The following is a 21,631-nucleotide window of genomic DNA, read 5'->3' as shown; positions in this document are numbered from 1 at the left end:
CTGGCCCGCCAGGTCGTCTTCTTCGCCGGCGCGCTCTTCGCCGCGCTGCTCGTGCTCACCGTCTACGACGAAGACGTGCTGGCCGTGGAGCACGTGCTCACCGCCATGACCGCGCTCGGGGTCACGGCCACCGTGGCCAGGTGCTGGGGAGCTCGTCCGGAGAGGAGGGGGACATTCCTCTGACCCAGGCCCGAGCCTCCCGCCAATCCCTACCCTTCCCGCCGTCAGCCCTGCCCCCAGCCCCCAGCCCTGCCGCCCGTCCGCGCATCCTAACTGCAGGCCCCTTCTCCACCCCCATCCGCCCTCCAGGTCTTTCATTCCGGAAGAGCAGTGTCGGAGTCGTTCCCCGCAGTTCCTGCTGCAGGCGGCTTTGGCGCACATGCACTACCTCCCAGAGGAGCCCGGTCCCGCGGGCCGGGCCAGCGCTTACCGGCAGATGGCGCGGCTGTTGCAGTACCGAGCGGTGAGGGTCCGCCCCGAAGGGGGGCTGCGGAAATACCCGTGCAGCCCGAGGGCGCCCAGGAGAAAGCGTGGGACAAACGGGCTCGGCTCGGGGCTGGCCATCCCAGGAGCCGGGAGGCTTAGAGGTTTCCAGCCCCCGGAGAGTGGCCCTGGGGATCTCTTTGTCCTGATTGCGAGTGTGGACCCCTCAACAAGCCCTTCTCAGCCTCACCTTGCTTCCCCAGGTCTCCCTCCTGGAGGAGCTCCTGTCCCCACTCCTCACTCCGCTGTTCCTGCTCTTCTGGTTCTGCCCTCGTTCTCTGGAGATCATTGACTTTTTTCATCACTTCACTGTGGATGTGGCTGGAGTTGGGGACATCTGTTCCTTTGCCCTTATGGATGTGAAGCGCCACGGCCACCCTCAGGTTAGAGCCCATCCCTGGCTGTGTGGGGCTGTGGTTGGGTAGGGCTTTGCTTGCCTCACTCAAAGCAGAGCCAGGTTCCCCCGCCAAGCTCCAATGCTGGCCACCTGTGACCTTGAGCTAGTCACTTCACTTCCCCACACAGTAGTGTTCTTATCTTTCAGATAAGGACAGTGACGGTAGCTAAGGCACAGGGCTGTGAGGATTACAGGAGATGATGTGTCTAGAACCCTGACAGAGTTCTCAGCACATTGTAACTCCAGTAAGTGGGAGGAAAGACTGCCAGAGAGGCGGAGATATGAACTGGTCAGTAGGTGGGGCTGGAAGAAGGCGGTCAGGCCAGCCCTGGGGTCCAGTGTACACAGGCTGGCGAAACATTAAGCCCACACCCTCCCCTAGTGCTGGCTCTAGACCCCGGTCCTGCTTTACTGCTGTATTCTTGGGTGATCTTGAGCAAGTCCCCATCGTGGCCTCTTCTTTGACCTGGAAAACGGGCCAGTGTTTCCTGTCCTGCCTACCCCACGAGGCTCGCACTGAAGCTGTAAAAGCAGTGTGCACAGCATCTGAACGACGGACTGTTCTTGTTCTCAGTGGCTCTCGGCAGGACAGACAGAGGCCTCACTGTCTCAGCGTGCGGAGGACGGAAAGACTGAGCTCTCCTTGATGAGGTTCTCCCTCGCGCATCCACGATGGCGCCCCCCTGGGCACAGCTCTAAGTTCCTGGGGCACCTTCGGGGCAGAGTACAACAAGATGCAGCTGCCTGGGGCGCCACCTCTGTCCGCAGCCCCCCTACGCCTGGGGTGCTCAGTGATTCTTCCTCGCCTCTGGTGAGTTGCAGCTTGGCCTGCCCTTCTGCCCTCACCACTCCCAGTCCCTCCTGTCCATCTCACTTTTTGTATTAACCTGCTCCCTGGTCTAGCTTGCTCTCAGGCATTCCCCGGACTTCCTCCTGTCCCTTCTGTCCTCTCTTCTGATGCCCTCTTCTTTTGCTCCCAGCCTGAGGCCTTCCTGGCCAACCTCTTGGTGCAGCCCCTCCTGCCCCCACGGGACCTGAGCCCCACGACTCCCTGCCCAGCTGCAGCCACAGCTAGCCTCCTGGCCTCCATTTCCCGCCTTGCCCAGGACCCGAGGTGAGGAGTGGGGGCCGGAGAGTCAGGGCAGCCGTGGTGGGTGCGTGGTGGTAGGGGTGGGGGCTGGTCCTCCAGGAGGAGTATGCACGGGTCCTGGGAAGGGGAAATCAAATCTGGCCCTCGCTGTGGGGTGCAGGGGGGAGGGGCATGTCTTTGGTGTACTGTGCCCTCTGTTCCAGCTGTGTGTCCCCAGGAGGCACTGGGGGCCTGAAGCTGGCCCAGCTTCCAGAGCTTGCTTCTGCTGAGATGAGTCTTCATGCCATCTACCTGCACCAGGTGAGCAGAGGGGTGCCAGAAAAAGAAATGTAGGGAGAAAGCAGCTGAATGAAATGGAGATGGGGTGGGGGGGTAGAGTGTAAGGAAATACTCGGTAGGAGCTGGAAGAGGAGGTCTGAAAAGCCTCTGTACCTAGTCCAGGGGCTGGGTTTCCCACTGTGCAGCACAAGAGAGCCCATCATTCCTCTTCCTTCCATTTAGCTCCATCAACAGCAGCAGCAGGAACTGTGGGGCGAGGCTTCAGCCTCTTCCCTGTCCAGGCCCTGGTCCAGCCCCTCCCAGACACTCTCGCCCGATGAGGAGAAGCCATCCTGGTCAAGTGATGGTGAGGTGGTCAGGGTGTGCAGGGGACAGACCCTGGGTGGACAGTGGGCATCACCACACCGGCCAGCTGATGGCTTTTCTCACCAGGCTCCAGTCCTGCCTCCAGCCCCAGACAGCAGTGGAGAACCCAGAGGACCCAGAATCTGCTCCCTGGACAGTTTCAGGAGACCACAGACACCCAGAAGGAGCCTGGTCAGGCCCCTGGTACTGACTGAGATGGCTCCCCAGGGTCAGTGTTGTCTAATGGAGTGGGAGGGAGGTGGGGGGGAATTGGGGAATGAATAGAAAATTGGGTGGAGCCACACTTGGAGGGATTGGGGCAGTGGTGGGAATTCAGGGTGATGGGGATGGTCATCTTTGGAACCTGACCCCCTGGAATGCTTGCCAAGAGCCTTCTCCTCCCCCAGGTTCCCTGGCTTCTCCAGCTGTAGATCAGACAAGATGGAGTGGAAGGACATGACGCCAAGCCCTCTTCAGAGACCGCCCCCCCCCAAACCATAGGCCTAAGGACGCTCTAGTTGGTCAGGACTTGGGGGAGGTTAGTGATGAACTCACCCCGGAGAGCAGAGAAAGGGTAGGAGAGGAGATGCCAAAAGATCTGGAAACAAGTCTTAGAGATGATCCCCACCTGGGGGTGCTAAGGGGACACCACCCCAACTAGCTGTTCTCGAGCAATTGCCTGGGAAGCACTCCCCAGGTACTCTCAGGGTGGAGGACAGGGCCAAGGCGGAGACCTAGCTAAATGTAAGGGAAACAATGAGGGACAGGACCTGACGGCAGTGGGCTCTTCAAGCCAGCCTGGGCTTCAGGGTCCCACGGGACTTGTGGAGGGGGGCCATGGGGACTTGTGAGTGGAAGAACTATGGAGGGCTGATGTCTTTGGAGTTCAGCACTAGGGTGAGGTCGGAGGAAGTGGGTGTGGCCGCTCATCCTGAAACCAGCAGTAAAGGTTGCTCCTGGCTGTGTCACACATCTTTGCGACCTTAGTCTCTGGCATTCCCCCTGCTGGCAGCTGAAAGCTGTACCTGCTTCTCAACCAAGAGCAAGGAGGCAACACAGAACTGTCTGTGATTGGCTGGAAACCACATGTCAGAGTGGAGTATGTAGGGTAGGACTGCCTTCCAAAGAATTACCATGACCTTCATCTGCACAAATTAAAAGACAAAGCTTGTCATTCTGTAAATTTTAATTGATGGGGCTGGGTTAGGCGTCTTAGTAGCTCTCATAACATCTGGCCCAGTCTCTTATGGGGAATCTTCAATAATAAATATTTGAATGATTTAGAGATTAGGTTTCGAGATAAGATATTCCTGAGAGAGGTAAAGGGAATCTAAAACTCACCTAAGGAACACAAAAGGGGTGACAGTAGGCCCTTGGGGGGGGGCTCCGGACTTGGGGCAAGTAAACAGACCTAGAGAGGGACATTTCACTCATTCCCGTGAATAAGGTGATTTAGGGCAGACTCTGGACAAAGAGGGGAAGGCACCTCAGGAGGGGAGAGGTGGCTGGTCTGGCAACTCCGACAGGAGAGCCGCAGAGCCCCTCTGCCGGAACTGGGATGAAAAACAAGAGGGCTCTCAGGGGCTGGGAGTGTCTGGGCCCGGCGGGTCGAACGCCCAGGGCACTGCGCCCCGCAGATGTCGCTCCTGCAAGGAAAAGCTCTGGGTGCGTATGCGGCTTGTCACCTCCTGCGTGCGCAGTGTGAGCCCGAAAATGTCCTCGTGATAGCGTTGCTGATCCTGCGGGGAAAGGGCCAGAACAGGTCGGATCCAAGCAGGAGTGGGCCCCGCCCCGGGTATGGCCCCGCCCCGGGCTTGGCCCCGCACCCGCAGCACGCCGATGACGTCGCCGGCCTCGTCCAGCTCCATGTCGCCCTCCGTCGCTAGGATTCGCTGCACCGTCTGCAGGACGCTGGTTGCCATGGTGACGTCGCCGCACACAAACATGTGGCCCCGTTCGAGGCACAGCACGCGGTGCACCTCAGCAGCCAGCTCCGTCCGCAGGATGTCTTGCACGTAGGTCTGAGGGAAGCCGGAATTAGGGGCGTGCCCTGGGAGAGGGTTCCTGGGGGGAGGGTCCGGCACCGCGTGCGAACCGTTTCTCCGCGGGCCAGAAGGCTCCTAAGTGCGCGGCGCTGGGGTCTAGAGAGGTGGAGCCAAGCAAGGGGCGGGGCTAGGGTGAAGGTGAGGGAGTCCCAAAGGCCCGCGGGAGGGGCCGAGTCCGTGGGGTGGGAGCTGAGGGGCGGGGCGGAGGGTGCGCTCTAGAAGGGGAGGGGGCCGGGCCTGGGCTCGCGCGCCCCTCCCGAGCGCACCTCGGGCCTTCCCCGGTGCCTAGTGTCAGGTTACCCCCGCGCCCTCAGGGTGTCGCACCTTAGGGCTGTCGGGCTCCCGGGAGAAGGCGGTGAGGACGCGCCCAAAAACTCCGCGCTGCTGGGCATCCTGCACCTCGTCGCGGTAAAGGTGGTCGAGCTGGGAGCATCGGCAGCCGAACACCAAAGTCATGGGGGCGGGCTGCAGCCCTGCAAGCAGCACCGTGGCTTGGGAGAGCCCTCTCCCTGGGGCGCAGCCCTAGAGACATCTCCCACTGGCTAACCTCGCCCAGGAGGACAGCCCAAGCCGTTCGGGTGGAAACAACCACTCTCGGCTGACTAGCCTCAAGGAGAGTACAGGATGCTCTCACAGAGACCTCGCCTGGCCCTGATTTACAGAGAAGACGCTCAGGGAAAAGCAGAGGCATACAAGAGGTGGTGGCTCCTCCGGTGGAATGACCAGTGGTGGCATTGCACTAGAACGTGGGCCTTCCGACTTAGAATTCCAAGCGCTTGGCACCATCTAACACGGAAGTTCCAGGACTCCACCTAGCCCTGTCCGGGCTCCAGCCCCATATTCTTGCACATCCTCAGCTTCCACATAGTCTGCCTTCTTATCAGTCACAGCCCCTTCCTTTCGATTTACCAGCTGCCTTGCACACCCTGTGTTCAGCCTGAACACCCTGTAGCTTCCTTGGGTCTTAGACACATCTAGGTGAGCTCTGGCACAGTCCCAAGTACACTTTGCCTTCTGAGTGAACATTTCTGCCACTTCTGGACATTTTTGCCTTCTGAGTCCTAGCCCCATTCTCTCCAGATTTCCAGTTCCCCTTGTCCCCTTGTTCTTAACCCTGTCCCACACCTACTTTGTGTCTAGCCCCAGGAAGCCAGACCAACAGGGCACTGCCCTCCCCTTGGTCTAATAAGCTTCTTTTCACCTCTGTGGCCCATTCTTTGCCCTCTTTCCTACCTGGCTTCTGTCTTGTAGCCCCCGTCCCTTTTCCCCTAGATTGTAGTGACTCCCTCCTGCCTTCCAGTCATTCCCTCGGCCCCCAGTCTCACCTTTGCTGTCAATGTCGTGCAGCCGCTCCTGCCAAAATCCCCGGAAGGGGGCAATGCCTGTGCCAGGGCCCACTAGAATGCAGGGCAAGCTGGGATCAGGCGGCAGCCGGAAGGAGGGGGCCCTAGTGAAGGAACACGCTGTCAGGCCTCTGTGCTTTCCCAGCTCCCACATTCTTACCAACTTCAACTGAGGGGGAGAGGAGAACTCCACTTCCACTGTAAACGTGTTGCCAAGTGCTTACGGCACAGTCTAGCTCAGAGTGGGCACAGTGTGTTTATGAAAAGAACTGTACTTGCAGGCAGAAACTCCCTGCACCTGTATCTCTGGAGGATGGGTCAAAGGGAATATGAGTTAATTTGAACTGAAGAATGTTCTGATATCTCAATTTAGGAGATTTACAAAATATGGGAAGGGAAGGACAGCTTTTGGTTCATAAGAAGTTCACTGAGTGTTTATTTTAAATCCTAGCCTTAATGTTGGTATTTGGTTTATATTCAGTAGATTGGTACAGTTTGTGATTTAGCCTCCTGGATGGCTTTGGGTTACTGGACCCAACTGGTGCATGTCCTGGGAACTCCTTTAAGTCCCCCCCCCAACCCCCAATCGAGGCTTTGGGTCCCGGCTGCTGGATGAGGCAGGGCTTTTGAACCCAGCACAAGGAAAGAGTATCCTGCGATCTTTTACTTTCTTTGAGTCCTCAGTGATACGATGGTAACCTAACTAGTTCTCCCCGGACTAAGTGGGGACTTGGCCTTGAACAGGGCACAGTTCCCAAGTGCCATGCCTCCCAATATCAGACTGACCCCAAAAATGTAGCGAGGGACATAGTTTACCTAAAAGCATCAGGGCCTGCTGGTCGAATCCCAGCCCTGTCTCTGGGAAGGAAAGCTTTGGGACAGGACCCTAAGTCCTAATTAGCGAAACGCCCAAAGCTTAGTCAAAGTTCTGAAGTAGCTTAACCAGATACCCCATGCTCGATATGTGTTAAGTGGGTCCTCCCTGCTCCCCATCGTGCCTCTGACCAAAGCTCCCACCCTCACCTTGTGCCAGCCATCTGCCGACTCCTCCGTCTGTCCCTGGCCATCCGTGTGGCACTTTGTTCACCCCTGCTCGGGCAGACACTCTCTTCTTGATGCCCCTTCCACCTCCATCCCCTGAAGTACTCACTCACCCCCTGATGAAGCAGGGTACAGGATCTCCGGCCTTCAGTTGGCTTAGCCATGTGGAGCAGACTCCGTAATGAAGGGGGCCCAGTCCATCTGGGGGTTGGTGAGGAGAGGGTGCCAATGAGGGGCCCGTCCCAGGGTCACTGTGTGGCCCTGACCCCGGCCCTCCATCAGCTCACCCTGCGTCCTATATGCCAGCACGGCTACCGTGAGGTGGATCTCTCCTGGGTGGGCGCTGGGTGCTGAGCTGACCGAGTAGTACCGGGGCTGGAGCAGGGGCAGCTGGGTGAGGAGCAGGGGGGCGGGTAGTGCCACGGAGGGGAACTGCTCCAGCACCTCCAGCAGCGTGGGGCAGCGGAACCACTTCCACTCCTCGTAGCGCCGCGGGTCCTGGCGGGAGCAGGGCACAATGGGCTCAGAACCTCCCTACCCTGCCTGCTGACCTCCCTTCTTGACTACTCCGGAGCCGAGCCTCCTGGGGTTTCTCCCTCCTTAGTTCAGGCCAACAAACATTTCTTGAGCACCGAGAATTCAGAGATGAATTAATGACTCCAGAGCTAGGTCTTAAACCCCAGGGTGCGCTAGCCAGGTGGACCCCCTTCCCCACCCGGCTCCTCCTGCCTCTCGAGCCCCTGCTGCCCACTGGGGTCACCCGCACCTGGCTGAGGCTCTCGAGCTCCTGCTGTTCACTGGACTCTTCAGCCAGGGTGCTGAGCAGTCGAAGGAGTTGAGGGCTGGGCGGGGAAGTGATGTCCAGGAAGAAGGTGAGAGCCTGGCGCAGTGTGCATGGGGGCAGCCGGGGGTCCCGAACCCAGCTGGGGGGTGGGCCACCTGGGGGTGATGTAGAGGGGAGGTCTGAGGAAGGGGCCAGCCAGAACTGCAGAGTCTGAGGTGGTCATTGCTTGGGGGGTATCCTGGGACTGACCATGCCTTGTGTTTTATTGGAGACCTTGCCCTTGAACAGTGGTGGTGGGCCTGTCTGGGTAGCCTGTGTGTGTGTGTGTGTGTTTGGGGGCCTCTGGCTGGTTTGGGTCGGTCTGGGTTCTTATTTTAACGCCAGGCACTGGCGTGGCAGGCAGTAGACCCGAGGCCAGCTACAGAGCAGGCGAGGCTGTCAGGAGGAGACTTTGGGGGGAGCCCAGAGGGAGGGGGCGGCCTTTTGGCGGTAGGGGGTTAGGTACTGAGAAAGGAGCCACGCTCTGTGGACCGTCCAGCCACAAGGTCAGCCCAACAGGAGGGAACACAGCCAGCTCTGAGCACAGGCATTACGGCTGTGAGGGGAGGTGGCAGCCCTCTACCAGCTCCTCAGCTCAAGGGGACCCTGAGGCCAGGGGACGTCCCTTGTGCCCCAGACCGCTCCCCCTCACCAGGGCTGCCCTTCTCCAGCTGCTCCACTGCCACTGGCTCTCCTGGTGGAGGCGGATCCTCCACACGGCTCAGCAGCGCCTCCACGAGGCCAGGCCGGTTGGGCGGGCAGATGCCTATGTGGTCGCCGGGCTGGTACTGCAGCGCCTCCTGGCCTCCAGTGTCTAGGCGCACCAGGATCGTGGCCCGGCTGGGGGTGAGGAGTTGGGGCAGTTAGAAGGGGGCAAGGAGGGCATGGGAGGGAGCGTGCTGGGACAGAGGGGCGGAGGGGCCAGGGCAGGTGCGCGTGTGGGGGAAGTGGTCCTCCTCACGTGGACTTGCTGCTTTGCAGGTTTTCCACTGAGAGGACTGTAGCCTGGAACATCTTCCTTCTGTGCACGTGGATCAGGCCTGCGGGGAGACTGAGACTGAGCCGGGAACCTGGCTGGGCCCCTGACAGTGAGTCCTGGGACCCTGGGAGCCCGGAGGGCCAGCAGAGTCAGGGGGAGGCCAGAGCCTCACCTGGCAGCAGCTGGAGGCCCTCAGCCTGGGCACTCAGCCGGTACCTCTGGCGCTTCCAGCTCCGTTTGGGGCTGAATATATCCCGGGCGGCGGCCTTGGCATCCTCTCCCACGCAGAAAGTCTCACAGGAGGCCTGAGGGGCAAGGGGTGAGGGCCGGAACAGTGAGAAGCTCAGGGAGGCTGAGGCAGGAGGCTGAGCTGGGCTGTGGGGTCCCCAGTGGCCACCTTCCTTCTGTTCCTGGGACTGTGAGAGTGGGGGGGCCTGGGAGTGGGAGGCGCCCTTCCGCGGCTCGTGCCTGTGGCCTCAGCAGCCCCGGTGGCTGAGGCTGACGGGGCCTGTTCTTCGACCCATGGCATGGCTTGGCCACTGCACTAGCTCTCCATTTGCACGTATTTACCAGTGTCACACCCACCAGTTCCTCAGTCTGGTGAGTGTTACTGCCTCAGGGAGCGCAGTGCTGGGTACACAGCAGCACTGAGTGAATGCGTCAGTGCGCACAGAGCTGCGTTCAGATTCCGACTCCTCTGCTTACATTCCACGGGCCTCACTGACCCATCTTTCCGCCTCATTAGGTTCCAGGGAGGATGAAATGAGAGGCTTTATGTAAAACCCTACAGTGCTCCCGGAGTGGGACACCACATTTGGGTGGCTGTGGCTGCTCTGTCCTTCCTGCATTGCTCACTGGGGCTGGAGGGGCCCCGGGGCAGGCCCCCTGGGAGGGTGCATGTCCTATTTGTTTCTGCTCAGGTAGGAGAACTGCACACTGCTGGTCCTGGCCCAGGCTTGAAATCCAGGGCTCACCCATGATTGGTTGCTCCCTCTCCTCCCAACTCGCATATCACCAGTCCTGTTAATCTTTCTTTTGTGTGTGTAAGGTCTTATATCTCTTCCTTCCTTCCTTGCCCCCCTCCCTTCCTTCCTACCCCCACTGCTACCACCCTAGTTCGTTCAGCGTCTTCCTGCTTCTAGCTGGATGTTCCTCTTGTTGACCTTGTGTCTCTAAATCAGCATCCCTAAAACTTCACCTTGTGCCCCTTTTCCTGTCCCGCTCCTAGCTTCCAGTCGCTTCCTTGCATCTGGATTCTTGTTTTCCGTTCCCATTCTCCTCCCAACCTGAGCCTATCTATTTTTTCAGCTTGACTTTTCTCCTCCCCAGCAAACCCTCCACCTGCGCCAGGCGCCGCCCCCCCAACCCCCCTGCTTGCACGTCCCCCTTGGCTCCATCAGGCCAGACTTGCTAAGCTCAAGCCTGGGAACCCTGGGTGGGCCAGCACTGCCCTGGAGTGTCAGGATGGGCAGGAGTCTGTTCACCTCCAGGCTTAATCCCCAGACCAGGCCTAGCTGCCTCTGGGGGAAGCCCAGCCTGAGAAAGTCACAGCCCTGGGATGCACCCCTTCTTGCACTTCCCTGAGCCAGGCAGGACACCATCAGTCCAGGCGCCAACCCAAGCCTGTCTGGCCTCTGACCTCCTGTAGGTTCTGTGTTGGCCTCAGTTTCAGCCCTTGCCTCTGTCCAGCCTTCTCTTGGGCCTCCTCCTCTCCCTCCACCCTGCCTGCCCTGCATGCTCTTTCTCTGGGTGCCCACTCAGGGGCCCCGTCTATGCCTGGCTGAAAGTCTGCCTACCATGGCCCTGTCTGCTCTCCTCTGCCTGGGCCAGGCACCTGCCATGTTGTTAGGGCCGGATCACCCACTGCTGAGGACTGAGCCAGAAGGGCTGGCTGTCCAGCGGCGAAATGAGGATGGATTTTAGAAGGAACAGGATGGGACCAGAGAACCAAACAATCAGGGCAGCAGCAAGGTCTCCAGCCTCAATATTGCATGTCTCGAGGGGGAGGGGTGCAGGTGGGAGTGAGCCAGAATTGGGGTGGGAGGGGAAGCCCGGGTCACACGTGTGAACAGGCCCAGGGGCTCACCTGGAAGGCGGCCTGGGCCCAGCCACGGAAGGCCTCCTCCTGGCCACACAGCTCATCTCCTTGGCCCAGCTGCAGCAGCCGCTCCCCACCCAGCTCCTCCAGCCGTGTGTCCACCGCACGAGCAAAGGCGCAGAAGTGGGGGTATGCCCGCGATCCCAGCCCGAACACACAGAACCTGGGGTTCAGGGAGCCGTCACTGGAGCCCACACCCGTCCCCGCCTCATGTATGCCCAGGCAGCTTGCCCTCCCCCCCATGCCTCCCCTCAGTGCAGCCCCCACACCTGAGGGTGCCCAGGGCCCCTGCACTGTCTGTGTTACTGGACTCCTTTCTCTTCCGCCTCCAGGAGGACACCAGCGGGTCTGAGCAGGAGACGCTGTTGAAGCGGATTTTGTAACTCCTGGCAAGAGAAGACAAAGACAGGGCTGTCACAGAGAACTGGGAGCATGGTGCAGGCCCAGACATAGCTCGGGGACAGCTCCAGGCTCTCTGCATCTGCGATAGGAAAGACCCTGCCCTTGGGCTTGGCTTTGTTGCCCAGGGATCTCTATGCCTTCAGGCCCCAGTGTGCCTCCCTTGCCCTCTCTGAAGGGGACCTGAGGACTGACCAGCCCTCAGAGCCCTGGGGGCTGCGAATGGCTGGGTCTCAAGGAGGGAGGGGCTCCTGAGCTGTGATGGGGGTCCAGGCCTCCTACATCCATCCTCCAGCTTGTTGGAGGCATGGAGGGACAACATTTCAGCCCTCCTTTCCTCACTGTCTCCAAATGCCTCACTGCCTTCCCTCCCACCTCCCCCCAAGCTCCCAGCCTCACTCACTTGTGCTGTTCTGGCCGAGGGGAACTGTTGTAGGGGCCGGACATCTCCATCAGGGCCGCCGCAAAACTCTGGGGAGGGGAAGTGTTGGTATCATGGTTGGTTTTGTTTTATTTCAAACCACACAGAAGTTTAAAACTGCAGTCAGCTGATCCTTCTTATTTGTAAATTCTGATTTTAATTTGTTTTGAAAAATTTAAAACTGGTATTGGCTTTTTGAAAACATTACAGAACCATAAAGTAATAAAAGACAGAAATCTACCCTTACCTTTCCTCCAGTCCTCGCCCCCAAGGCATGTACCCTATGGGCAGGTGTTTAAACTCCTACATCTCTTTGGTTGAACTTCCATATATATCTGTATTTATAGTTTTTTCAAAAAGTAAAAATGGGGCCACACCATACTTACCTGCTTTTTCCTCAGTAACCTATCATGGACCTCCTTCCAGGTCAACACACCAAGACTGACCTCCTTTTGAATGGCCGCATAGTGTGCCCACATTTGCATGGACCACATGGAGGAGACTTCTATCTGCCTCAGGGTATCTGAGCGGTGTGTGACCAGCGCTCCAGCACTTGTACATATACATGCCCGCCTCCTCTTCTGCGTGTTTCGTTAGGGTAGTCCTTGCAAGGGGAGCTGCTGAGTCAGGATTTAAAGGCAGGATGAAGTGGGTGGTCAGACCAGCCCGCAGCAAGAGACACGCTCTTTGCTCACTCCTGCCAACACAGCATGTGGCCAGTCCTTAATGTTTCAGCCATCTCGATAGGTGGAAAACAGCCCTCAGTCTCCCTGCATTGCCTCCATTGCTAGTCGGTGGCACGAACATCTTCTAGAAGGCTGAGCTATGTCAGGTGCTGCCACGGAAATAGCTAAGAGCTATGGGGACACCTTCACACAGCAAAACCCAAAATGTGGCAAGCCCGGCACACCCCCACGTTAGTGGTAGGCGCGTTTGGGTGGTGTGTCTCTAGATTTACCATCATTAGTGTGTGCTACCTTAATTTTATTTTTTGAACCTTTTGTTGAAGCATAATACGTTCAGAGAAGCACACATATCACAAATGTACAGCTTTCTAGATTTTCACAAACCGAACATACTTGTGTCATCAGCATCCTCTCAGGAAATGTTGCTAGAACCTAGAATTCAGCTTTGGACCCCCAGTTACCACCTCCCACCCCAGGGGGGCAACCACTGATTCTTGGAATGGAAACACCACGGATTCTTTTTGCCTGTTTCTGAACTGAATACAAAGTGAACCCTACGGTTGGATTCTCTTGTGTTTGTCTCCTTTCCCTCTACATTGAGTTTTCAGATTCATCTGTGTCGGGTGGTTGTGAGCCATTCACCCTCATTGCTGCCAAGAATTTGAATACACCACAATGTATGTATCCAGTCTGCTGTGGACGGTCATTGGAATTGTTACCAGTCTGGGGCTGTTATGAATAATGCTGCTGTAAACATTCTTGTTAGTGACTGGTGAATATACCCCATTTTCTGTGGGCTGTATTCCTAGGTTTGCGCCACTAAAAAAAAAAAAAAAAAAGTGAAATTTACATACACTGAAATGCACAGAAGTTAGAGGTGCAGTTCAATCCCTGTGGCTGTTTGGCAGTTTTTTGTTTTTTTTTCATGTTTTTTGAAGTTAAACATACATCTGCCCGATGACCTAGCAATTCCACTCCTAGGTATTTATTCAAGAGAAATGAAAACATAAGCCCACAAAAGCCTTGCCCAAGAATGTTCATAACAGCTTTATTCATAATAGCCAAACCCTGGAAATGGCCCAAGCGTCCGTCAGCAGGAGAACAGAGAAACACACGGTGCGTTCACACAGTGAACGCCTCAGGCTGCTCGGCAGTAGAAAGGAGCAAGTTACTGAATCACTCACAGTGAGATGAGCCTCAGACGTGGGCCGAGTCCTTACTGAGTGCTCGCCTTTCTGTGACATCCTACAGCAGGCCAAACTAACCTGGCTGACAGAAGGGATGGACTGGGAAGGGGCTGGCTGGGGGCACTGACAAGGGTACTGCCTAGGTGATGGAAATGTTCTATGTCTTTATAGGGTGGTGGGTCACGTGTGTGTAAATACTGCTTTTATACTAAAAAAGTAAGTGATCTATTGTTCTTTACAAGGCAGATCAGAATGACAGCTGAAATGGGCAGCACGGGGTTGGGGGGAAGTCTTGCTTCAGAGTTCTGCTCTGGGCTGCTTGGGGAGGTGCCGAGTGCTCCGGAGGCCTTTATCACCTAGAAGCTGCAACAGCCAAGGGTACGAGGAATGCCTGTAGCGGGGCTGCCAGGGACGAAGCTGGGAAGATAATGGCTGATGATAAAGTGTTCAGTGGGGGTGCTCTAGTCTGTTTCTTTAAAGATTTGTGCAGAAAGTGAAGTTGCCTAATTTCTGTTGCCATCCGAGCAGTGCTCTTTTCTTTCATTAAGGAAAGAAGAAAAGAGAAAGCTGAAATTGAGTAGTAAGTGGAGTATAGCAGTTTTTCTAACTTGTCAGTGCTTGAGAGCGGTCTGACCTCGTTGGCCAGCCAAATGCCTTCCACGTATTAAACACTTGCAGGGACAATGGAAATGACCCAGTGACACACTGAAGCAGGTGTGTGTGGGGGTGGGGCTGGAGTCTGGCTTGTGCAGGCTCTCGGGTCCTAGTTCAGTGTCCACACACACACTCTGCGGGACTCTCAAGACATCTCCACTCTCCATCATGGAGGTGGGGTTCCTGCCCAGCCTCCCCATTTTGAATCTCCCCTCGTTTCCAGTGGCCCCTTTCCTGCTAGGCCTTACCTCTCCATTCTCTGGGGGATCACCATTCCCAAATGTGCTGGTCACCACCAACACCAGCGTCTCATGCTCGAGGGACACCACATCGTACTCATCCATGCACAGGACCTGTGGACAAGAAGACCGATGTCCCAGGGACTTGGCCCCTGCTGTCCTGGCACTTCTACTCCGACCCACCCTGGCAGGGCACAATTCAGACCCTGACTCAGGCCCGGACTTGATCCCTGAATCCGTTTGGATCCCGGGCTTTCTCCTGGGCTCTGACTTGTGACCCTCTTCTGTCCTCTGGGGCACATCTAAAGATATGGATGGGTCCCCTTCCCCTTCCCAGATCCCCACTCCTCTGGGCTTAGCCCTACCCGAGGGTCGAAAGCCTTCCGGAAGAGTCTACCCAGCTGCTGTGCGTAGCTCTGGGCCCGGCCAGTCTCGGAGCCATACAGGATGGTCGCCTTCACTCGCTTTGCCATCACAGTGCCCATGAGTGAGGCAGAGATCTTCACTGCGCTGCAGGCGAGAGCAGGGTGAGGGCGGTCCCAAGGACATGGAGCCAGGGCCTCCCCAGGTGCATGGCCCAAGCAAGGTCCTGGGGCACTGAGTGGTGGACGTGTGGGGGTGGGGGCCTTCCCACTGTACAGCTGGGTGTGGGGGAAGGGCAGCGCTCCTAGGGCACCTACTTGGCCACTTCTTTAAAGGTCTTCTTCCTGGTGATGCCGGCACCCTTGGTTGCACTCCCCTTCCACGGGTCTGGCTGCAGGGGAGCGATGGGGGGAGTGGAGGAGGAGATAAGTAAAACAAACATTTGGAGGCCCCTGGGGGCTGCTTCGTTAGAGCTGGCCACAGTGGGCGAGAGCCAGCGGGGTGGGCACCTGATAGCGGAAGGCCGGGGACAGGACATAGTTGACCATCTCCTGATGGAAGACAGGGGTGAGGCTGCCAGAGATGGGGGGCACGATCCAGGCCCAGTCGGCAGGGCAGCCCCCCCTAGCCTTCTGCTCGTTCTCCAGGTGCTTCATGAAAGAGGCAGTGGCAGCATGGTGGTCCACGATGGTCACTTTGGCCAGCTGGGGTTGGGGAGGCAGGGGCTTAGACTCAGCCTACAAACCCACACTCCTGTGACCCCAGTCACCGCTGTGCCCTGGGTCACCCCAAATCTAACCCAGGCTGTGTTCCCCAACCATGCTGTCACCCCTGGCTGCAGCATGTGTCGCGAGCCCAAAGCTTGGCACCAGCAGCTCCTGTCTCCCACGTCGCTCTGTCCTGCCCCTGAACCAAAACACCCTAAACTCTGGCCAGGTTCTCAGCAGGCACTAGTTTCCTCAAACGACAATGCTCAGCAGGCCTCCAGTCCTGGAGTTGGAGTTTCCAGAATCCAGGGGGTCCCACAAATCACAATACGTATGCGCTCTGCCCTGGGGGCCTGCATTACCAAGCATGCCCTGATCAGCAGGGCTCCGAGCACACTCTACCCCCATATTGTGGCGCCTGGAGTAGTAGGTGCTGTGTCCCCAGCAGCATGGGCTCAGTGTGCCCCATGGACCATGGTAGTCCTTCCAGCTGCCTCCAACTCCTGCCCCCGTCTCTAAGTGCCTCCCTGTCTTCCAGCCCCAGCCCCTTCCCTCCTGGCCGGTCTGGGCCAGTGTACCTGGTAACTGTGCAGCACGGCCAAGTTGATCTCCACTGCGGCCTTGTCTTTCCACAGGGATGAAGTTGTCCGGGTATCCAAGTCCATGCAGACCGCCACATCCTGGGAGTGGGGGTGCATGGCATTGGTAGGGACAAGGTTGGGGGGAGTGGACGGAGAGCATCTTTGGAACTCATGAGTAGAAGGAGTGAGGGTGGGTAGGTGGCCACCGAGAGGCCAGACTGTTTAGTTTGGGGCTGGTTCAGGTTCTTGCCTGCAAGGCACGCCTGAGCAGAGAGGGACCCTGGACCAGTTACTTCTCTGCCCTGGATCTTAACTTCTCCTTTCTAAGATGACATTGTTTTTGCAAGATCTGCCTTGAGAATCTGAGGAAAGCTATAGAGCTATAGATCCCAGAAAAATAACTGCATATTTGTATCCATGCATGTATATTCCTTTGCCCCAAATTCGCAGTCCTAGAACCCTCCAAAATCCTAGTGTAGGAGGCAGCCAGGACCTCATTCAGGCGTTCCCACTTGCTGACAGCGTGGGGACCTATTTGCGAGGCAGTGGCTCCAAAGGGGATACGTCCTCTTCCCTATGTACGGGTCCTCACCTCCAGGATGTTATATCGGTGAGGGTCACACAGGTTCCGTGTGCCAATCTCAGTGCTCATGTACCAGCCGCTGAAAGGGGCCGCAGGGAACTCCAGTCCCCCAATTTCCAGCAGCATGTTGCTCACCGCCGGGAGGGCATACCAGCGCAGGCCCAAGGCCGCAAACCACTCCAGCCTGGGGGTGTCCGGGCGGGGGATCAGGCTGCCTGTGGAGCCTGGCCTGCCTGGCCACCCCCGGGCAGCCCCTCCTCCGCCTGCCCCATTCCCTCTCATGCTCACGTGGGGTGCTCCAGGGGCACCTCGAGGACCAGCTCGGGGGGCAGAACAAAGAGTTCTGGGGGCTCATCTGGGGCCTGGAGCAGTAGGGGCAGCACGTCAAAGCGGCCGTTTCCTGGGGTCCAGCCATGCTGAATGCAGAGCTGCGGGGGGCAGGGCCAGAGATAGCTCTGAGGGGCCCAACCTCCTGCCCTCCTCAGGGACCCCCTTCATTGGCAGCTCCCTCCTTCATCTCAGAGTCCCCCTTCCCTGCTCCACCGGCCACTTTTTGCCTGGACCCCCACGCCTCCCCCCAGAGCCCTCATGGGCTGGCCTCCACCCGCTCCGACTCTCTGGGCCCACCTCCGTGATCTCCACGTTGGCTGGGTCCCCCCGCACCGAGCCGTCCTGCTGCCTGTAGCCCGCGTAGCGCACCAGTTGGCTGTTCCAGATTCGGAAGTCTCCGCGGCCTGGGGCGCGCTGGGGGAACACTGTGATGGCCGAGCTAACACATGGGGATGACAGCTGTCAGAGCCCCGCCTTCACTGCCACCGAGGGGAGGGGTGCCATCTGGCGCGGTGTAGGGGCACTCACCGGAGGTTGCCCCGGTTGGTGGCATACTTGATGTGGTTGCAGATGTAGGTGAACATCTCCTGGGCAGAGCTGCAATCCCGGGCATCGAACACCTGAGCCAGCCAAGGCAGGGGGCAGGGGACCGGGGTGGGGGGGGACAGGGCTCCTGAGTCTCAGCTCTAGGAGAAGGTAAGTAGCCACCTCGTCTGCAGCCTCTAAAGGCTGCCGGGGTCACTCGTCACGGTTCTTTCCTCCCTGGGGAGCCTCCCTGACCATCTGCACCCACACTGACTCCCCGTTCCTGCCCTGCACCCCACACACCCAACGTAGCCTGGTCTGCTTCTTATCTCCTTGCTGGGACATCTCCCCACCCCTGCAGAAGCTGACTCGGTACCTGATACAGAGGAGGGACCCAGTCACTGCCACACTGATGATTGGGGAAAGGCACCAAGTGACGGGGAGGCCACCTAGGGGTGGGTTCCCCATTACCCACAGTGCTCAAGCAAAGGCAGGTGACCCCGGCCAGTCAGCAGACTCTCCCTAAGCACACTGATGGCGGGAAGGCAGCTGGCTGCACTTGGTGGCTCTCCGGGGAGTCTGCCCGTCCTGACATTTTGATGCTAGGAGAAGCCACCTTGACTGGCTGGGTGGGACCATCAGCAGGGAGCTGGGAGCTCCCTTACCTGCTTGTGTTAGTGACAGAAGCAAGGGGTGGCAGTGGCTCATCTGGGGCCAAGGTAGGGATGTAGCAGTGAGTGGGATCCAATCTGGAAGCTCTGATGGGTTCAAAGTTGAACTAGATCTTTGAACAACTTCAAGGGGATGCAAGTGTCAGATAGGATCGTTCTTTTTTTGGCGACTCCTTTGGGATTTACTGAGCATGTGGCTTTATTCCAAATTCTTTGGTGGCCAGTTACAGCTAAGGAGGCCAAGGTCATGGATTAAGTTCCCCTGTGGGTCAGCTTGCTTCTCTTAGGCCATTCCAGTGTGAGGGAGGGTGTGAGGCCAAGGTGCTGGAGGACTGGGCTGGATAAGTGAGGCCCACAGGGAAGAAGCAGCGAGGGGCTGTTTCCAGAAGAATGCTTCTGTTGCTCAGACAGTACTCCCTGGGATCACTGCCCAGCTGTCCTCACTGACTCAGTATGTTTGGGTGTTTCTGGTGTTTCCCTCCGCAGCCAGCCAAGCAATTGCTATGGGGCTTAACAACGAGGTGTTCACTACCAGCCTGTGGGCTCCCCAGGGGTACCAATCTCTAAGGGAATGGGCAAGGATCTCCCCACTGCTTGGGACCCCCCAGGGAAGCCTCAGGAGCTGCCCTCACTGCTCCTTTCCTCTTTTCTGTCCCCCAGTCCCGATTCTGGGTGCTTGCTGGCCAGCCACACCTGCAGCTTCCCCCACTGGATCCGGCCCACGCAGCGGGGAGCATTCCGCCAGGCCTGCTTGGCCCCGAACACCAGCTCGCTCTCTCGAAGCTGGTAGGTGCCCTTGGCCGCTATCTCAGCTTCCATCTCCTGAAGCCTCTGCTCGTGGGCCTGGGAGCCGCTTCTGTGGTGGAGAGGGGAGCAGAAGAAAGTCACGTCGGGTGGAGAGTTTCCCCAGGCTTTGTGCGGGTGTTGGGGGGAGGCTGGCGGGTGCTGGTGTCAGGGTGGGGGGTGGGAGTGGGTCCTAGGGAAGGTGATCATCCTTTTGAGGGCTCGGCAGGACCAGGGCCCCAGGTCAAAGGACAACGGTGGGCTGTGGGTCTCAAGGCACGGTCTCACCTCTTGATAGAGCTATAGTACTGGTTGATGAAGTCCCTGGCCTGGCTCAGCAGCTGCTCAGGGGGTGGAGGGTCCTGAGACGGCCGGCTCTGCAGTTTCCGTGGAAATACCAGAGAGCCCAGGCAGCGTCTGGGGGTGCAGGGCCCATCCTAGGTTGGGGTGGAGGGCGGAGGCAGAGAGAGCAGGGAGCATGGAGGTCAGGACCAGGTCAGGGTGCAGAGGCAGGGTGTGGGGCCAGAGGGAAGGTGGGTCTGGCAGGTGTGGGTGCAGGGCTGGGGCTGGGACTGGAAATCGGGGTGAGTTGGGCTGGGCTGTGGCAGGACTTGGGGCAAGGGCTGGAGGCTAGGAGTCGCTTGTGTCCCTTAGCTCCTCTGGCTCTTCCCAGTGTCTCTTTGAGTTCAGCCACGCTGACCCTGATGTGGGATGGGGAGGGCTCCCCGCCTTACCTGCTGTGACTGGGCACTCAGGGTGTCATAGGCGATGCTCCCCACCTCCCAGTTCTTCACGCGAGGGAACCTGGGCCCGTCCGGGGGCCGGGTGAGCGGGGGGCTGCTGAGACCCAGGAGAGGGGTCATGGGGAGGAGTGTATTTCCTTCTGGATGTGCCCCCAGAGACCCCTCTGGCGACATGAATAAGCCCTGTGACTTATAGCTCGCCTGCCTCATGCTTCCTTACGTTTCCTCTATCAGCCCTCACGACGCCGTTAGGAGGTAGACAGTGTCGGCCACCTCATTTACAGACGAGGGACCTGAGGCTCAGAAAAGTTAGGAATCTGGCCAGAGGCCCCGTGGGCAGAACTGGTCTCTTTAAAATCCAGGCCCGCCCCTCTCTTGTATTGCCAGAGCCTGGGCTGCCCAGGGCAGCAGCGCTGAGCTTCTGAGCCCCTGACCCAAGGCTGGGTCCTCATCCCCGTTCAGGGCCCACCTCGCCTTTTCTGGATGTGGGGTGTCCAACCCGCTGGAGCTGTGATGAACCCTACCTTGAGGGGGATGGAGCCCTTGGCTGAGCTGAGGGAAGCCCCTGCAGGGATTCCTCAGCCCAGATTTCCCGCCCCACTCACACCCCTCCTGACAGTAACCGTCGTGTGAAGGGAAGCCTCAGAGGCCTTATCACTTCCTCCCAGAGGCTGAGGCCTGTGGCGGGGAGGAAGGGAGGGACTCGGACCTCGGTGGTGCGCCTGTGCGGAGCCTTCCCCGCGCGCGGAGCTGCCTCCAGGCCCCGCGCCACCCTGCCTGGCCTGACACCCTACCTGGCCTCAAGCTGCCCTTTCTCTCTTCTGGGGGCTGAGGATGGCAGGTTAGTTTGGGGGTTGACGGCCACTAGGAGGTGAGGCCAGGAGTCGAGGGAAAAGGCCTGTTTGCTCAGTCTTTTCAGCCTCCCACCCCAAGGGCCGGACTCTCCTGGGCGAACTCTCTCCTCTTTCTGTGAGCGGATCTTCTCACTCTCCTGTAACTATCCTCCCCAGCCCCTTTTTTTTCTGTTAAATAAGCATCAGTGTTCGTTGAAGGCTTGCATGGGCTAGAAACTTACAACAATCCCCTGGAGCAGTCACTGCTATGTCCATATTTTATATACATGAAGGCTCAGAGAAGTTAAGTGACTTGCTCAAAGTCAAACAGCTCTTGGCATCAGAGCAGCATTCAAACCTGGTCAACTGGCACCCTTACCTCCTGCTTTCACCTGCTGCCTGCTGGCCCTGACCCTGATCTCTTATCTGAGCCTCCTTGATTGTCCTGTTCTGTCCATACTGATAGCCCTTTTGTGTGGGCGACCTGGCCCTCCTGGCTGGGCTACAGGCTCCCGCCCTTGCCAGCCAGGGCTCCTGGGCTTGCCACCCTCCCTCCCACCCTCTGCCTCTAGCCACCAGGGCCCTTACCTGTGGTCCGGTGCTGGTGGGGGCACGGGTGCCGGTGCCCTGCTGGGCTCAGAGGAGTTCGGGGAGGCAGGGCCCTGCTTGCCGCACAGCCCCAGGCCCAGGCCCAGCCCCAGGCCGCAGGGGGGCCCGGGTTCCTGGCCCACACTCTTCAAGTTGCCCATGTTCAGCCTTGCCTCAGCTCTGGCCCTCCGAGCAGAGACCAGGCCTTTTCCTTAGGAAGGGGAGGGGGCAGTGGGAGGGGGCTCTCCGGTGCTGGCCCTTGCCCCGCCCCTGCCCCACACACAATGGGACAGGAACAAGGCAGGCTGGGAGGCTCTAAAGCCTCGGCTTCATGCCCGCCCAGAGGGTGGGGGGCCGGACGCCTGGGTTCCGCTCAGAGGACTAGGACTGATAAGTGGGAAGCCAGGTGTTCTTG

The 21,631-nt window shown here is 58.4% G+C and overlaps 3 protein-coding genes across 9 annotated transcripts in view; 2 read left to right on the top strand and 1 right to left on the bottom strand.

The window, feature by feature from the left end:
• The window catches only part of ATG9B (autophagy related 9B), a 7,728-nt gene extending 4,596 nt beyond the window's left edge, over positions 1 to 3,132 (top strand). Inside the window, exons 6-14 of the mRNA XM_019795570.2 lie at positions 1 to 140; positions 310 to 463; positions 687 to 866; positions 1,455 to 1,691; positions 1,861 to 1,994; positions 2,174 to 2,270; positions 2,472 to 2,595; positions 2,682 to 2,823; positions 3,002 to 3,132. The exon at positions 1 to 140 is cut by the window's left edge and continues 672 nt beyond it. Of these exons, the coding sequence (XP_019651129.2) occupies positions 1 to 140; positions 310 to 463; positions 687 to 866; positions 1,455 to 1,691; positions 1,861 to 1,994; positions 2,174 to 2,270; positions 2,472 to 2,595; positions 2,682 to 2,809 (1,194 nt within the window). The 3' untranslated portion in view covers positions 2,810 to 2,823; positions 3,002 to 3,132. The remainder of the gene's footprint in view (positions 141 to 309; positions 464 to 686; positions 867 to 1,454; positions 1,692 to 1,860; positions 1,995 to 2,173; positions 2,271 to 2,471; positions 2,596 to 2,681; positions 2,824 to 3,001) is intronic.
• Positions 3,133 to 3,978: 846 nt separating this feature from the next.
• On the bottom strand, positions 3,979 to 21,474 carry NOS3 (nitric oxide synthase 3). 3 transcript variants are annotated; one of them, XM_019795567.2, is made up of 26 exons: positions 21,217 to 21,377; positions 19,787 to 19,892; positions 19,341 to 19,489; positions 18,963 to 19,125; positions 17,602 to 17,693; positions 17,371 to 17,512; positions 17,032 to 17,171; positions 16,753 to 16,927; positions 16,158 to 16,259; positions 15,382 to 15,576; positions 15,190 to 15,263; positions 14,875 to 15,019; positions 14,519 to 14,623; positions 11,726 to 11,793; positions 11,193 to 11,309; positions 10,912 to 11,086; positions 8,998 to 9,130; positions 8,808 to 8,886; positions 8,499 to 8,686; positions 7,790 to 7,962; positions 7,311 to 7,521; positions 7,137 to 7,224; positions 5,965 to 6,086; positions 4,964 to 5,112; positions 4,421 to 4,615; positions 3,979 to 4,333 (listed from the first exon to the last, which is right to left on the bottom strand). In XM_019795567.2, exons 1-26 carry the CDS (start codon positions 21,375 to 21,377, stop codon positions 4,172 to 4,174), a joined length of 3,609 nt encoding a protein of 1,202 aa, XP_019651126.1. In that variant the 3' UTR covers positions 3,979 to 4,171. The 3 variants fall into 3 exon arrangements, 2 of the variants coding, with proteins under 2 accessions (XP_019651126.1, XP_011218395.1); XM_011220093.3 differs by having other exon boundaries at positions 4,172 to 4,333; positions 19,787 to 19,889; XR_004619245.1 differs by lacking the exons at positions 3,979 to 4,333; positions 4,421 to 4,615; positions 4,964 to 5,112 and having other exon boundaries at positions 5,986 to 6,086; positions 7,006 to 7,224; positions 21,217 to 21,474.
• The window catches only part of KCNH2 (potassium voltage-gated channel subfamily H member 2), a 46,006-nt gene continuing 44,875 nt past the window's right edge, over positions 20,501 to 21,631 (top strand). For all 5 annotated transcript variants that reach the window (XR_004619246.1, XM_034639526.1, XM_034639517.1 and 2 more), the window contains exon 1: positions 20,501 to 20,636. Coding sequence is in view for 4 of the 5 variants with exons in the window: in XM_034639526.1 (XP_034495417.1) it covers positions 20,630 to 20,636 (7 nt within the window). In the remaining variant the exon portion in view is untranslated. The remainder of the gene's footprint in view (positions 20,637 to 21,631) is intronic.

Source organism: Ailuropoda melanoleuca, chromosome 1 (genome assembly GCF_002007445.2).
Source record: "Ailuropoda melanoleuca isolate Jingjing chromosome 1, ASM200744v2, whole genome shotgun sequence".
NCBI lineage: Eukaryota > Metazoa > Chordata > Mammalia > Carnivora > Ursidae > Ailuropoda > Ailuropoda melanoleuca.
The sequence above is the reverse complement of the archived record's forward strand: the minus strand, read 5'-3'. Positions and strand labels throughout refer to the sequence as shown.

Coding starts and splice junctions, on each gene's coding strand:
- NOS3 (XM_019795567.2), bottom strand. CDS start 21,377: ATGGGCAACTTGAAGAGTGTGGGCCAGGAACCCGGGCCCCCCTGCGGC. Junction 8,687..8,807: donor CTGCAAAGCAGCAAGTCCAC/GTGAGGAGGACC, acceptor CCTCACCCCCAG/CCGGGCCACGATCCTGGTGC. Junction 7,963..8,498: donor GCTGGAGAAGGGCAGCCCTG/GTGAGGGGGAGC, acceptor CATCACCCCCAG/GTGGCCCACCCCCCAGCTGG.